The 18,023-nt window shown below is 33.2% G+C and overlaps 1 protein-coding gene across 11 annotated transcripts in view; it reads right to left on the bottom strand.

The window, feature by feature from the left end:
• nckap1 (NCK-associated protein 1) overlaps window positions 1-18,023 on the bottom strand; it is a 104,182-nt gene that overhangs the window by 66,062 nt on the left and 20,097 nt on the right. For 4 of the 11 annotated variants that reach the window (XR_015498910.1, NM_001137665.1, XM_087266715.1 and 1 more), the window contains 7 exons: window positions 17,656-17,766; window positions 7,390-7,476; window positions 5,916-5,972; window positions 5,679-5,821; window positions 5,477-5,567; window positions 3,084-3,221; window positions 2,082-2,130 (listed from right to left, as the gene is read on the bottom strand). Coding sequence is in view for 7 of the 11 variants with exons in the window: in NM_001137665.1 (NP_001131137.1) it covers window positions 2,082-2,130; window positions 3,084-3,221; window positions 5,477-5,567; window positions 5,679-5,821; window positions 5,916-5,972; window positions 7,390-7,476; window positions 17,656-17,766 (676 nt within the window). In the remaining 4 variants the exon portion in view is untranslated. Of the gene's footprint in view, window positions 1-2,081; window positions 2,131-3,083; window positions 3,222-5,476; window positions 5,568-5,678; window positions 5,822-5,915; window positions 5,973-7,389; window positions 7,483-17,655; window positions 17,795-18,023 lie in introns of all 11 variants that reach the window. The other 7 variants (XR_015498909.1, XM_087266714.1, XM_087266716.1 and 4 more) reach the window with 3 other exon arrangements.

Below are 18,023 nucleotides of genomic sequence, written 5' to 3'. Positions count from 1 at the left end.
CACTCAATTATATTTTTCTCTATATTTTAAATGCCCATATGATATGATTATAATGATATAACAATATATCTGAAAGAGAGAAACAGTTGTATTACATTTTTTTTTATAAAAAATGATTTTATTCATTTTAATAATCTTGATAGTCTTGATAGTTAATAGTCTTTTTTCTTATTTTGTGTATGTATCAAATAATTTTGTGTGTGTGTGTGTGTGTGTTTATTTTTATATACTGTATATATATATATATATATATATATATATATATATATATATATATATATATATATATATATATATTTATAAAACAGTTTTGTCTGGTTCTTGAATCTGATTGGCTGATAGCTGTACGATATTCTGCAAATAACAGCACTCTTCACACTTTGACCATTTCATAGGGACAAGTAAAGGACATTCTACAATTTGACAAATATTGCAGCTGTTGGACATCATAATGCACTTTTGAGGCTTTTTTAGTTGAGAATGTAGTTGTTTAGATTACAACTATTCAGTCTATAAGGATAGTGCCTATTTGTAAATATTTATAATTTTGGAGCATCGGATTCAATGCACGGGCCGCCATCAACCTGTCTGAGCAGACCAAAGAAAGTGACGGTTGTTGTTCCGCCACAAGATGACGACAGAGACTGCATAAAAAGTCCTTCAGGGAGAAAAACAGTATTTTCTCTGCGTAATTTTAGGGTGCTTTCACACCTGTGAATCGATTCAGTTGTTCCGAAACAGAGATTAGAATTGTTACATTGTTGCTCTTTGCTCTTGGAGCGGTTCGCTTTCACACTGCAAAGTTTCTAATCGGACCAAAAGAGCTAAAACAAGTCACGTGCGAGTAAACTCTCCTTACATTGGTCAGAGTGTCAGGGTTTATTTTGCAGCGTCCTGCTCAGCTGTCAGGAGAGGTGGTGATTTGGTGGTGATTGAAAGGGTGCGCGCGCGTGACGTGTCTGAGGAGAGACACGGTGGGGAGGGGTGAGAAGGGTGCGCGATGATGCCTATTTGAGGACTGGGAGAGAGACACGAGATTACCGGGAGATCATCACTCGTTTGCGGGCATCCGGAGACTCGCGAAACTTCCCGCCTTACTCATAATTCTCTCTTCATATAGCCGTAAGCCTATTACATATCCATAAAACACTGTGATATAACCGCGCTCGGATCGGATCGCTTTCTCACTGCAATCGAACCGCTCCAGGGTTCGTTTCAATCGAGCCGAGACCACCTCATTCAAGCGATCTCGGAGCGATTACTTTGGCGCGGAACAGAGCGCGATTGCCCTGTTCACATATGCCAATCGAACCGCGCTAACTGGGCAAACGAGATACGTTCCGAAACAAAAGTGTAGGTGTGAAAGCACCCTTAAATTACAGCTGAAGAAATCATTATAAATCAGGTAAGTGACATTTTTAGTGGATCTCTCTTTGTATGTTGTAGTGCTGTATTTATACCACAGAAACTGCTAGTGTTTGCGTTGCTTTGGCTTTTTTGGGGTTAATTATTGTGATATCCTGATTCCAACAGAGAAATACTGGGAAATCTCTTTAGACTGATGGCATTTCATACCATTCAGCATTATAATCTTAAACGGTAAGCAAAAATGACCTGTTTTGGCATCACTTTGGGCGTTTCGCTATAGAGAATCATTCAAATACTAGATCTAAAGTAATGCTTGTGAACTGGCAAAGGTTCCTGTTGTTCTGACGTCAGCTGCAGATGTGAATGAATGGCAGAAGTAGTTCCTCATACAAAAATATTTTGAGACTCTCCATGTTTGATTTTCTTTTTTATATACACGATTACACTGTTGAGCTGTTGTATAAACACAATATCACACTTGTAGCAGTGCGATATGGCTGTATATTGTCACTAGTGGGACACTAAGGCACTCGGCCGCAACGCACGCCTCCCATCAGAACTGATATACAACCACATTGCACTGCTACTTGTGTGATATTGCTTATATGTGTGTGTGTGTGTGTGTGTGTGTGTGTGTATATAATCACAACAAACATGCACCGAAATATTATACAAAGTATGTACAAATTCATGTTGTTTTCAAAAACACTTACAGACGATCCATTTCTCCATGGTGTCCAAGGATAGGTATTCACAGGGCATCTAAATTTATTTTTTTTAACAAAAAAAAAAAAAAAAAAAACAGATTTTATTTTAGCAAACACTCAAAGTTCACATGTGCCAAATAGAAATGTACAATGCATCAAATGGAATTATACAATATGGCTTTAAAACAATCCTATATATATATATATATATATATATATATATATATATATATATATATATATATATATATATATATATATATATATATATATATATATATATTTAATTATATTAATTAATATTTCATTTATAATTTATTTATAATTAATATAATTATATATTAATAATACATATATTATAATATATGTATATTTTAATATTCTAATAATTTCAATATAGAATTCATTTTATAACAGTACAGTAAGTTTACAGGTAATGAAAATGTTCACTGTTCTATAAAATAACTGTGGTAATGCCTAATATAATATTACTTACATTATACTTTACCAATAAAATTAGCTCAAAACAAAACCTGAGCAGAACACATTTAAGGTAAAATAATTTAAATGAGGCAAATCATTTAAATGAAATATTCAATGAATCCCTCATTAAGACAGGAACTTCCCTCCACCTCCAGTTTTAGAGAACTTACAAGTCAAAAAAATAGCACAAAAACACATTCATCAAAATAGTCACTGATGCATATCAAATAAACCACACAATGCTATATTTTTATCCTAAATTTGTATCCTGGTGTGCAATATTGACAAATCAAATTGACTAGTGTTTGATTATAGTCAATTTGATTTGTCAATATTGCACACCAGGATACAAATTTGTGCAAAATTAAAACTAAATATATAGATAGCATTGTGTGGTTTATTTGATATGCATCAGTGACTGTGTACCAATGAAAAGTTTCAAATCCGCCTGTTAGCATACTATTTTAAAAGACAGAGACAGAGTTAAACAAAAATAAAATAACAAGAACTATAACGCAGCCTGACCGTGTCAGATTGAGCTGGGTTGAGCATAGTGCTGGGAGCGCTAATCAAACTGAGCAGCTGAGCGTTTCTCCACTGATCTGCAGACAGATTCCGGCGTGGGTACACCATCTGCAAGGAGACCAGCGCATCTGACAGCGACTGTCAAAACACAGATAGAAAGACAAGAGGGGAAAAAAAGACAGATATACCACATTAAACCAAGTCCTTCATACGAGACGCCAAAGTAATGGTGTTTTCTGATGTCATTGTATAGCAGGGCTGCATGATATTGGAAAAAACGAAGGGCTGATTCACACCAAACACTTTGCTTCTAAAAATACGAGTTGCAACATTTTGGATCAATTAACAGATCTAAACAGAAACCCTGCTTCCGAGATCTTCTGATTGGTCCACTGCTCTGAAACAAACAGTGATAAGCTGCACAACTTGTGAAAGTTCAAGTCAGAGGTGTCTAAACTCCTGAAGGGCCGGTGTCCTGTTAAGTTTAGCTCCAACACACCTGCCAGGAAACTTCTAGTTTACCTAGTAAGAGCTTGATTAGCTGGTTGAGGTGCTAAACTCTCCAGGAGACCAGCCCTCCAGGACCTAGTTTAGACACCCCTTCTTTTTATTTCACATATCGTCTAAAAATGTGCAAGCGTAGTGATCACACACATCGGTCAAGCATGTATTTACATTGAAAACCCTCAGAAAATGTGTATTGGAAAGTAAAAACACGTTGTGTGAACTGCCCCTAACATTTCGATATTTAGTTTTTCAGGAATATACACGTCAATATGAATACAACTTCATTATTTGAATAGCTCTATTTGGAAAGAACTGATCATTTTAGATTGATTGGGGAGATTGTGTTTATGAATTATGCTTAAATTTTTTTTAAAAATCTACAATCACTTCTAAATATGCTCTGAAACTGACAGTGATGAGTTGCACTGCGAGTAAAAGTTCTTTTTAATTTTACATGGCGTCTAAAAAATGTGATGCAAGTGTAACAATCACACATTGTCAAGTGCATGTTTACATTAAAAAACACCAGAAAAGTTGGAAAGGAAAAACATTCTGTGAACTGCATCTAACATTTCGATTTTTAATTTTTCCTTGATATATATATATATATATGCCAATATAGATACAATTTCACTAGTTGACTTGAATATGTCTAATTGGAAAGAATTTATAATTTTAGATTGATATGGAGATTTTGTTTATGAATTATGCATAAAATATAATAAACAGTCCACAATCATAGAGAAGTACAAAAGAGCAAAAATACAAATGAAATAAGAGCTATGGTTTTTAAGGTGTCTAAGAGTTTTCAGTTAAAATAATACTGCATAGTCTTCATTGAATTTAAAAAAATAAAATAAAATAATCATTAAGTAAGGTACAAATTGTACAATTTCAATGCCTGAATGCTTTGGAAATCCCCATACAATTACATGCCTCAAAAAACACATGTTTTTATTTATTTTATTTTTTTTTACTTTTACTCCATTATGTTTACAGTGTTGGGGAAAGTTACTTTTGAAAGTAATGCATTACATTATTGAATTACTCCACAAAAAAGCAACTAGTTGCGTTACTTATTTTTTTAATGGTAAGTAATGCATTACATTACTTTTAAATTACATTTCCTTTACATTTACTTACCTTTGCACTGGCTTGATATCTTTCAAAACTTACACTAGTTTTTTTCTTTTTATTATTTTTTAATAGAGAAGCTCTGCAATTAACAACACTCTATAATCTACACCTTAATTTTTAATCTTCATTTAAGAAAAAAAAAAAACACATCAAAAAACTCTAATGTAGGATAATGTTATCTTTTGAGAACTTCCTGACCCCAGCGCCATACATGCCGTAAATACAGATTAATGAAAGTTTAAAGCGATGTGTTTGCTACTTTTGAACTTTTCGTTGTATTGGTTAAGTAAAATCACTATCCGTTGAGGCAATCGCCTTATCCTTTACTTCAATGTGTTCAAAATATTGAAAGAACTCTATGATTGCGAGCAAAAATCAAATGTAATTTTAATCAAGCAATTTTAAGATAATTAATTCAAATAAAAAGTACCTCACATTACATTTTTAAAGAGTAACTTAAATATTAGTACTTAACTTTTTTCAAGTAATGCGTTCCTGTGTTCATTACTTAGAAAAGTAATATCATTATGCAACTCATATTACTTGTAATGCATTAACCCCAACACTAAGGGTTAAACCTTTCAGTGACTCCACAAATCTCCTGTGTTCTAAACTATTGCTCCTGCTCAACCAGAGTTACGATTTAACGTTACGGATCCTGCGATGCGACTATTGTGGATGCGCACATTGCAATATCGATACTAAAACAATATATTGTGCAGCCCTATATTATAGCATGCATATTTTACTTTTCCATGAGGGACAAACTCCTCCATCATCTTTTTTAGTGGGTTCTCGTAATCCACAATCATCTGTCCAAGCCTGGGGTATTCTCGATCGCTGAACATGGAAAAAGAAAATAATAATAAATAAATAAATCGGACATTAGCCACATTCACACTAGAGGAGAGTCTATAGGTAAGACGCTATATTATCATTACTATGCATTACCTTGAACCGTGTGTCATTTCATGGGCATAGTTGTAGAGGCCGATTATCGCTTTGCGCTCTTCAATTCGGGAAAGCAGCAACATCAGGGTAGTGTACGTCACTACCAAGTCCAGGTAGTTCTTTGTGAGGTCAAAATTTACAGTCTGCATTGTGTTAAAAAGACACTGTGTTATACATCTGCCAAGTCACTGAATACAAATGAATCATTCAAAGATTATAATCAATGGCTTTACTCACAATGTCAAAGAAAACTTGACAAGCATCAATAGTGTTCAGCAGTTCACAAACGTGGTCCTGAAGCAACAACATTAGACAAAAAAAATTCAGACATATTGATAATATCTATCTATCTATCTATCTATCTATCTATCTATCTATCTATCTATCTATCTATCTATCTATCTATCTATCTATCTGTCTATCTGTCTATCTGTCTATCTGTCTATCTGTCTATCTGTCTGTCTGTCTCGGTCTGTCTGTCTGTCTGTCTGTCTGTCTGTCTATTTGTCTGTCTGTCTTTCTGTCTGTCTGTCTTTCTGTCTGTCTGTCTATTTGTCATTCTATCTATCTCTGTCTGACTGTCGTTCTGTCTGTCGTTCTGTCTGTCTGTCTATGTAAAATTATGATTATTTAATAAACAATATATCCAATAGAAAATATTAGATAATTTCAAATCAGTCTAGACTAAAAGTATTATTGTTTTTGTTAATTATAAAATATATTAAAAATATATATTAGATCTAATTGAAATGTTATGTATGTAATAAACCCTAAAATTTCAGTTGTATCCAGTTATATATATATATATATATATATATATATATATATATATATATATATATATATATATATACATATACAGTTGAAGTCAGAATTATTAGCCCCCCTGAATTTTTAGACCGCTTGTTTATTTTTTCCCCAATATCTGTTTAACGGAGAGCAAATTTTTTCAACACATTTCTAAACATAATAGTTTTAATAACTCATCTCTAATAACTGATTTATTTTATATTTGCCATGATGTCAGTAAATAATATTTTACTAGATATTTTTCAAGACACTTCTATACAGCTTAAAGTGACATTTAAAGGCTTAACTAGGTTAATTAGGTTAACTAGGCAGGTAAGGGTAATTAGGCAAGTTATTGTATAACAGTGGTTTGTTTTGTAGATTATCGAGAAAAAATATTGCTTAAAGGGGCTAATAATTTAGTCCCTAAAATTGTGTTTAAAAAATTTAAAACTGCTTTTTTTATAGCCGAAATAAAACAAATTAGACTTTCTCCAGAAGAAAAAATATTATCAGACATACTGTGAAAATTTCCTTGCTCTGTTAAACATCATTTGGAAAATATTTAAAAAAGAGGAAAAACAATTGAAGGGGGCTAATAATTCTGACTTCAACTGTATATATATATATATATATATATATATATATATATATATATATATATATATATATATATATATATATATATATATATTATTATAAAACATAAATAGTTTGTCACATCACACTTATATAAATAACAAAAAATACATATATTAAAAAATAAAAGCTTAAAAATATATAAATAAATAAAAATCACAAAGCAGAAATAAACATTTAAAAACTAAACAGAAAATATAAATAATGTTGTATAACTATATAAATCTCAAAGGTCATTTTTTGGTTTATGAATGAAGCCCATATAGTGAGACTGCAGTCATACCTTAAATTCCATAACGTCCACAAAGGTGAAGTAATATAGAGCTAAATTCTTCAGTATTTCTGACTTTTCTTTTTGTAGTTGTGCAAGCTGTTGCTGCAATGTAAAAGACAAAGGCAAAAATTAAACACTTGTCACATAAAGCTAGCTTACATTATTATGATGCATCCAGGAAACTTATCAGCAGGGTTCAACAAATATTATTTCTAATAATTTCAAGTTTGTTGTGTGATCTCTAAGTGTGTCTTAAAAAGTAACTTAAGTTTAGAGGTCTGCATCTATATGACAACTTTTAAACTGACCAATTGCCAGGATGCTGGAGGAAAAAAATATATATAATTAATAATTAAATAATAAATAACAACAAAGATCTGTTACTGTTTAAATGATGTCATTTGTTTACTTTTCAAAAAAGTAGACAAACAGGGATGGATTGGATATTCTCATTATTTTTGTTCCATACATTGGCAAAGAACTTATATTTTGTCTGCTGTGCAACAAATGCAACAAGGTGGAATCTAAAGCCCTGGGTGCAGAAACTAAATTAAGCAGTGTTCACATTTGTAGTTCAATTCTCTTAATTCATTTTGATCTGACCAATGGAAAAGAAGACACATTGTTAATGGAAATCCAAAACGATGCTTAACATACTTCTAAGGTGCATCTAAGGTTTTATTTAGCTGAGATCTTGGGGAATCAAAACAGAGGCAGGAACTCCAATTGAAGATCTGGTGCAAGGAAACTGTGTTCTTATTTTAGTTAAAGCACATTCAAATCGGTTTGAAAGTGAACTGAAACTCACATTTTCTGCCTGTTTGATGAGCACTATTGTTCAGACGACAGTGTTTATTTATCTAAAAATTAACTTAATTTAGTTTTATCGAACCAGTTCTTTCAAATGTGAACACACCCTATATTAATAATAATAATAAAAATTCCTTAAATTTATATATCGCTTTTCTGGACACTTTAAGCACTTTACACAACGGGAAATCTCGAAATCTCCTCATCCACCACCAGTGTGCAGCATCCATCTGGATGAAATGATGGCAGTCATGTTGCGCCAGACTGCACACCACACAGCAGCTGATTGGTGGAGAGGAGACAGAGTGATGAAGCCAATTATTATATGGAGATGGTTAGGAGGCCATGCTGGACAAAGGGCAGTAGACAAATTTTGGCCAGATCAAAGGATATCCAGGGATTTTTAACGACCACAGAGAGTCAGGACCACAGTTTAATGTCTCATCCAAAAAACAGCGCTCACTGGGCAGTATAGAGTCCCCTTCTCTATACTGGGGCGTTAGGACCCACACAGACCACAGGTTGAGTGACCCCTACTGGCCCCACTAACACAACTTCCAGCAGCAATCTAGATTTCCCATGTGGTCTCCCGTCCAGGTACTGACCGGGCGCAGCCCTGCTTAGCTTCAGTGGGCGACCATGTGAGAGTTGAAGAGAGCTAGCTGGCGGCTTGCATACAGTGCTCAGCATGTATGAGTACGCCCCCACAAATCTCTAATCTAAATTCATATTTTCTATAGGATGCTTTACAATATTATATTTGCACAGATACATTAGTTTAGTCAGTACTGAAGCCAAATCTGGAGCTAATCTAACAAAATAACTTACAATAAGGGTTCAAAAATTAGTATGCCAAAATGTGGGGTAAAAATGTTAAATAAAAGTTTCAAAAATAGCAAAAATCAAGAGAAACTAAAAAATATATACAATTTAGTTGAAATTTTGTAGTTTGTAGTTTTTTTTTGCAATATTTTGCATGAATATAATTGTATTATCTTATTCTCTTTCATTTCTTAAGATGTTCTGTGACTAAAATATCATTTTAATAATTATATCTGTTTAATAAATCTGTTTTGTTCAAATGCACCAATATATATGTTTATGTTTAGAAATGTGTTGGAAAAAAAAAAACACATGCACTGAGAAAATAGATAAAAATATTAATTTTCAAAATGGGGTGTACTCGTATGCTGAGCACTGTATTTGTTTACAAAAAGGACATAAAAAATTTGCTTAGATCTCCACTTGTGGGACTTTTTAGATGCGAAGATGACTAAATGTTGATGAAGCAGAGGAAATATATTTATAACTTGGAGTGGAATTGAAAAATAAAGCAGACGCAGACCTCCATCTGTGTGTGTGTATATTTCAGACACAACTATTTAATATAAAACTTTAATGACAATCATATTCAAACTATTATGTCTCTGAACAAGGTTCAACAACAAGGAGGTAAAAGAATATGTCAAACTGTTACAAGAAATCAGTTCTGCAATTTCATTTATGTCCGCGGATTGTTTACTTCAAGTCAATATCAAAAATCTATATCTGAATTTATATGATGCCAGTGAACATGTCAATTCACTCAAGCCATAATAATAATGAGAATCTGTAAAAATTGAGATAAAAACTGAGAAAATCTAGCAGTTTCATTTATCAAGGTTTTCTTTAAAAAATAAATAAAAATTTGTATGTATTCATTATGGAGTAACATTTACAAAGCTGTTATTCTCTAATAGTTTTACATTTATATATTTAGTTTGTTTTATAAATAGCATTATTACTGTATAAGGCCAATTGAAATGTTGACGAGACAAACAAAAAGTGTCCAGTAGTGGAAAAAATATCCTTATGGTTGAGCCCTGGTCAAACAGCAGTTCTTAAATTGTGTTTTTGACAGTCAAACTTGTAAATGAACCCTGCATCAAGTCCTGACACGCACAGGCCTTTCCCTTTGGTTGTCTTTAAGGTATTTGCTACTCTAGAGCAAAAATGCATTACCGCTGCACCTGGCAAGGTATTAAAAAACACTCTGACCTCAATTCAGACATTATAGATTCGATTAAATCAATATTAACAGACTACATTACAGGTAACTTATTTAAAATGAGGCGAATCAACACAATTCTTGAGATTTTTTTGGGGGGGGGGGGGGGGGACAACTCATTATGGTATTAATAAACATAATAATGAAATTATTATGGTAATAATAATAATGTTAATCATGTTATTAACCTACATTAGTTATTAACTTATTATGTTAATTAATAAACTTATTAATGAACTTATTATGTTCAATCTACTTAAATTTGTAAAAACAATTAAGGTAACTTAATCAATTTGAGTTGGGACAGCATAAAGGAATTGTGTGAAACCCAGTATTTATAAAAGTAAAAGAGGTACAAACTAAAGTTCATGTGTTTCAAAAAGCTTAATTTTTTTAACTACAGTGAAGGGAAGTGCAAATGTGCTCTAGAATCAAGTTAGTGACAGAATCCGTAGTTTCAGGATTTCTAGAAAACCAGGTTAGAGTTAACAGAGTTAATGATGCACGGTTTACACACCCAAAAAAGCCCAATATCAAAGAGGCTACTTTTAGGTAGAAAGAGACACAAATTCCACCAAACCACACCATCCCCACCCTGCAAACCTTTAATGCAGATATATTCAGGTTCTATCCTAAATAAGCAAACAATTGCAATAGATCAAGAGGTCGAAAATGAGTCTGGGGTTTAAATTCTGTAGGCCTATATGAGATGCAGATGATGAAAAATAGCAGAGAGGGAGACGAAAATCTAATAAATGTAGGATTATATTGGATACAGCAAGTTTTAATATTATGTTCAGTAGATGGTTCACTAAAGACAAAAAGATGTTTAAAAACTACATTTTGCAACATCAAGCAGCATAATGAGCAGTTTTTAATGTCTAAAAATCAATGCAAGTGAATGAGCCAAAAAGATTCCAATGACTGAACCCACTTATTTGTGAAGAATATGGTCAATAAAGAAAATTAAACCTACATTTAGAACTGTGAATTAAAATTGTTAATTTAATTTATGTTTAATATATATTTTTGTGTAAATGTATTACTACACAAATTTGTTTTCATTAATACACATATTTGTTATTACTATATTTTACATTTATTATTGCTATATTTCTATGATTTCAATTATTTTATTGTAATAATAAAAAAAGCCAGCAAATCTGCATCCAATGAAGGGAGCATAATTTAAACAATACAGAGTGTTACTGTATTGTAGTCATAAGATTAACCATGGATTGTGGCATATTTTAATTCTCTCATTAGACTCTAGATAAATAACAAATAACTAATATAAAAATAAAAAAATTATATATATAAAAAATAATAATATAAAAATAAAAAATATATAAATAATATATAAAAAATAAATAAATAATATAAGAAAAAATAAATACTATAAAAATATTATAAAAATAAATAAATAATATAGAAAATAAATAATATAAATATACATAAATAATCTAAAAAATAAATACTATTAAAATATATAAAAACTAAAAAATAATCTAAAAAATAGACATAAACAATAAAAAATGTATAAAATAAATAAATATTTAAAAATATAAAATGTATAAAAACAAACAAATAATATACATATACATAAATATCATAAAAATAAATAATATAATAAACAAATAAATAGTAAAAAAAATATAAAATATTATTTTTTTATAATAATTTTAACCAGTTTTGTATTATTAAGCGTATTAAGCTTTGTATTACTATCATTCAAAGCAGGCAAACTATATCTTTATTTCTTTATTTATACATTCTTAAATAGTATAGCTTAAAAAAAAAGTGTCCATCTCCATCTCCGCTCTTTTCAAAATAAAGTGTATCCGTGCAAAACTATGTGATTCTGTGCAAAATGGGTTAAACCTTGTTACACCTTGTATTATATATAGTTTTGAAAAGAGTGAATAATATACTGAAGAAAGCATGTAACCATCCAATACCAGACCCAAAGGAAGCTCAGAGCACATCCCGATCATTAGAAAAACATTAGCTACTCCCAAATAAATACATTTCCCAGGCTTTGTATTTTAGGTTTTACTTCAAGAGCACCTCTGAGATTCCTTTTGCCCATGTAGGTTACAGAAATACTGACATATATATGTGAGTACAACTGAAATGTTAAACTACATATACATAAGAGCAAGAACTAAATAAAGCAAATGGGACTCCACGTGGGAGTCCAAACTTACCAAAAGAATAATCCAGAAAATAGCCATGTTAAGCATGCAAAAAAATGCAAAACAAACAAAAAAGAAATATAAAAACAACACTAAAAAGGCAACTCAAACACAGTTAAACATGACACAGCTCCACATCATTGCGAGAAGCAGTTAAACATTTTATAACACAAAATAGAAAAGGCAAAGCAGCATCTGAAAAATACAACACTTCAAAAAGACATGATGACTTGTTAATACAGAGGAACCAAAAAAAAAGAAATATGACCACATCACACATGGACTGCATATATACACAAATCATATTTACAGCAAACATGAAAACCAAAAAAATGTTTGGTTAATTTGTTATAAGACAATCCCATTAAATAATAAGGGTGTCACGATCATTCAAATCCTCCATTCGATTACATTTTCAATTCTAAAGTCACGATTCGATTCGATTTAAAAAAGAAAATTCTGAGAGCACAAGGTATGCCATTTTAAGACTTTTATGCAACATAATAATATCTGACCTTTGTGCGCTGTGACAGTCATGAAGCTCTGTGTTGCATCTATGGAGGGTATCACCATAGCTGTGAGATGCGTTCTACTTGGGATTTCGTAGCGTGGTTCTTGCATGCCAATTAAATGCCTAAAACCGGAGTTTTCTACCACTGAATTAGGTTCCATGTCCGCAGCTATAAGTACTCCTACCACGCTTGTAATTGCCTTTGCACGTGCTGAGTTACCTTAAAGTTTTATTCCAAATGAAGATGGGAGAGTAGTTTGTATTACACTTGTCGGTGTAACAGATAAATCAAGTACAAGTGAGAAAGTGAAAGATTGAAGCAGTCTACTGACCCGCTGACTGCCTGGACCCGCTGTCTCGAGCGCATGACAGTGTGTGTGCGTCTGTGTGAATGAGTGTGTGTGTGGTCAATGTCACGTGATGTGCGTTTTCAGGGGTAGTGAGGAAGGAGTGCTGCTCAGAAATGCAAAATGCCAGTGTGGATGTGGATCGTTGTCGTTCTAAAATGCCATTTAAAAACTACGACCTATAAGTGTAAACAGGGCCTGAGTGTGTATTTTTCGCAGGCGGATTTGCAACAGAGGCGGGGCGGAGGATCGCGATACCGGTGTTGTACCGGCCCAACCCTATAGCAGAGCTTGCAAACTGCGTTTTTTTTTTTTTTGGTCGACAACACGAACGTTGTCAACATAACTCACTGGAAATCTAAGATACTTCCACACCGGCGACTTCATTGAAAGAGGAGAGGGTTTAAGTTCTGTTGACGAGTCTCCTACGTCTGCAGTTCAACAAGCACTTCAACAAGTGTGTTTTTTTTTTGTTCCCCGCATGTCAAGCCAAGCCAACGTGACAAGGGGCATGACAGCATCGTCGATTCCATTTTTTGATTCGATAATTGAAATTAAGCATGAATTTTGATCGATTTCGACTTAAAATCGAAATCGTGACACCCTTATTAAATAAAGTAATGATGCGGATGATATCCCTTTGTTTTCCCAAAAAAATATATTTGTGACCTACGTAAAAATAAAAAACCTCCAGGCTAAATGTATTTTTTTACTACTTTTCCTAATTGTGTTTGGAAAGCAATCGACATACTTTATATATTTATTTATATTACTTAATAGCTGAATAAGGTTGCACGATATTGGAATTTAGTACTAATCGATAAATCGACTGAAGTTTTAAAATTGTCAATTTCCCGCTGACATTTGAGCACTACTGAGCAAGTTCTTAAACAGCACTGATTTGCTATTGTGTTCATGTGCTCAACAGAAATGATTGTGATTGGCCGTGAAGCTCATAGGTTCACCGAACTCACCCCTGTTTTAGGGCTGGGCGGTATATCGAGTTCTGGGGATATATCGATATAATTCCCCAACGTGATGCGGGATTATCCAATATAGTTCATATTGATATGGTTTGAGGCCACACGTGGGCATTCTGCGCGAAACAGACCACTACCAGTTAGCACACAAGCTCAATTTACACAAATTAGCATATGCGCAAATGAATGATTCTTTCCATGAGTCATACAAAAGATTTGTTCAATATGAACGAATCGTTCAAGAACGACCCATCAATGATACGACAGAGGAACATGCAGACAGTGCCGGTGTTGTATCGAAATCTGACTCCCTCTCGCATGCAAGCACGCCACACAGCGCCTGCAGCTGTCACCAAGGCCGGACTGGGACGAAAATTCAGCCCTGGCACTGTTGCCACACCAGCCCACATTACCACACCGACAGCCCCATCCACGGACACGCACATTCACTATATATTTTGGTGTAAAGATGGTGAAATAATATGACATTCATGCCAGATTTTGATTATGTCCAGGTAACCTTGGATTGGGTCGGCCCATGTTGAAACGAGGCGGCAGTTGCCGATTGGGCCAAATGCTTAACATTTATTATTATTATTTTTATTATCATCATCATAATATCACATCTAGCAAGAGATGAAAGGTGTCTGTACTTAAAAACAATACATACTAAAAAAAAAGATTGCCAGTCCGCCCCTGGCTGTCACAGCAGTTTATCAGAAACCTTTTATCGATGATTTCTTCCGCAATTGACGGCAAGAACGAACATAGAAGCCTAGTCAAATTGATAAGCAGCACCTGAGTGTGTTCAAAAAAATAATGAAAAAAAAAAAAAAAAAAAACGCCAAAATGGGATGAATTTACACTGCATTTCGAAAAGTGAAACCATTTCATATTCACTGATTATAAGTTCAGTGTTTATTACACGACAGTCTCTTCTATACATTTACGTTATCACACATTTAGCAGCCATAATGACTGTTTACATTTATATGCTTAACCAGCATTTCATTACAGTACTCTGAAACTATGTTGTTACTTCTCATATCTATAGCCTATTCGTTTTCATCTCCTTATTTAATATTCAGTAAAACAAGTTTAGTCAAAACAAACAAAAAAAAAAGTGTAGGAATTGTTTACATGGAGTGAAAGACTTATCTTTAGATATCTTCAATATGTGCACTGTTTAATAATTGTGCACAATACATAAATGTAAATGTATAACTCAAAAACATATACAGCTGATTTAATTGTTGTTTATAAAAATCACACAACTGTGGTATAGACGAGTACTTAAACCAAGCACCCAATAAGTGCTCCTATTACACCCAAAACTGGGTTAAAATAACCTGTTTTTTTAGAGTGTATGTAAAAAACAGTGCTAAATATAATATTTTGTGTATAGCATTCACAACGGAAACCTGTGGAAAAGAGGTGTCCGAGACAAATAACCTGAGAGACATTGTTCCTTTCCTATAGTAGAGTAATCTGTCATTTAAGTGCACAGAGAATGTAATGGCAGGAATGCATGACCAGAACCAGTAAAGGTGTGTGAACCTACACCTACATTCCTAAAGATGCATGGCCTAATGTGACTTCCTGTTCTAATAAACCCAGCAATAAAGAATGGTGGTTGTTCCTCTTCTCCGAGTTATGTAGATGGATTCACACACATACAAATTGCACATTAATCCTATTTGTGTGTTGTGGTCAAGACTGGCAAATGGTTCCTGAAAAGACAGAGAGATCTGGGAAAGCCCCACTCATCAGCTCATGTTCTATGATCTAATAAACCTGACACTGCATCAAATATCTGAAAATAATAAATATTACAAAAGAAACATGTGCTGCATGACTAAACATTGTGTTTTTACAATGACCTCAAACGAAACCTCAATATTCCATAACCATGGGAAGTGATGTTTGAGTTATTCTGGTTGAGAAACGAGCACCATGGTAACCCACGAACAGCATGGTAAACATGTTTCAGAGGCATTCAGGGCTGCGGCAATGGCAAAAAAGAATTACTTAAACAATTGGGCTGGTGACTGCACTCTAAAACGTTACATTTAATTAAAAAAAGTAAACATTTTCCCTTAAAAGCAACAAGTTGACTTTACTTAGCAAACCCATTGTGACTTGAAACTGCTAAGTTGACTTAATTGTTAGAATTGTGTTATAGCTACTTCATTTTAGGCCAACAGGTTTACTTAATTTTTTAAAGTAAAGTCAACTAATCGTTTCTACAGTGTGGTGTTGGTATGATGGTAATTAGATACAATACTAAAACTGCTGAAAACAAAATTGAGCATTTATTTAGCTCCTAACAACTGTCACACCACATTTACACAGAAAATGGCTGTATATTTGCTGAATGATATAAAGCCATCATACACATCGAAGCTCTCAACCAGGGGGTCATGGCAAACATCCAAAGGAACATATGATGACTTGGGCTTTTATAGAAGAGTTTTTTTAATAGAATAAGGAAAATAAATGTGTGGTAAACATAACTTAACAATAATTTCAAATCTGGTTCTAAATACACATAAAAAAATGGATGTTAAGCCTATGTTAAGTTCCTTTGACACAATCTACATTGAAAATGTGATATAGAAATAAAGATGTATTGAACTGAATTGCAGTATACTTATTGTTTACCTCAGAATTTTTTTCTTAAGAAATGAAACACTTCAAATGAAAATCTTGATGGAAACAGTGGGAAATTATTTTTCTGAATCCTCTCTGTAGTTATTTATAAATATTGTTTCTGAAGCTTCAGAGTCAAAATAGTTGAGAAAACTACTGGTAATGATACACTGTTTTCCAGGTTTACTGCTGAACCCTAGATACAATAAAGATGGCACATACTTATTAAACTGATCAAAATCATCCAAATCAAGTTACTCAGTTAGATCAAAGCCATTTAAGACCCACTATAGTGTTCTTTTGGCTGAAACAATGAAATTAGCACAATAGCTGATGTGATCCGGGTCACGGCACCAGATTTGACTACAGAGATATTTTTCCTTGTGCCTGGATGTTAATTCAATTGAACTGAAAGGATATGTTATAACAAGAGAAAGCAGGGAGGCTTTAACAATCTCCATTGACTGCTGATACACTGAGATAATTATTGGTAGACATTTATAGATGTACTGCATGTGACGAGAAAACATGCAATACTTTTGTTAGACAATTATTCTGACTAATAAAAGGTGCTATAGGTGGTTAAGCTAATCTGATAAGTACAAAAAAACATAAAAAGTCAAATCACTTGCAGTACTTTTAATCCATTAAGAATAGAAAATCTGTCAAATATAATACAAGCTTCGATCTTCACTTATAACAACATATGCGACTGATATGTTAAAATGAAACTTACATTGTTGTTGCGGGTCTCAACGGCTGGGAATTTTCTGACAATGAATTTCACGGCTGACTCCAGGTTTTTGTCAATCAGGTAGGAAGGCTTTGCCTTGGGATCTCCACAGGCCTACAATGAACAGGGAAAAACATCACTGCTAAACGTGCAACAGCTTGACCAGAACCACAGAGAAAATGTGTAGAAAACAGACTGATATTCCACTGATCATGAACAAGATTCACACCATTTGAGACAGATCAGAGAGGATGAACAGTGAGGTAAAGTGCAGGGATCTGACCACAGTTAGAAAATGTAGTAAAAGAAATGAGAAAAGAAAGAGTGAGAATAAAGAACAGACAAAGAGAATGAAGAACAGAAAGAAGGGA

This window comes from Danio rerio, chromosome 9 (assembly GCF_052040795.2).
Source record: "Danio rerio strain M-AB ecotype USA chromosome 9, GRCz13ab, whole genome shotgun sequence".
NCBI lineage: Eukaryota > Metazoa > Chordata > Actinopteri > Cypriniformes > Danionidae > Danio > Danio rerio.
Note: the sequence above shows the minus strand (reverse complement) of the source record. Positions and strands in the feature narration are given on the sequence as shown.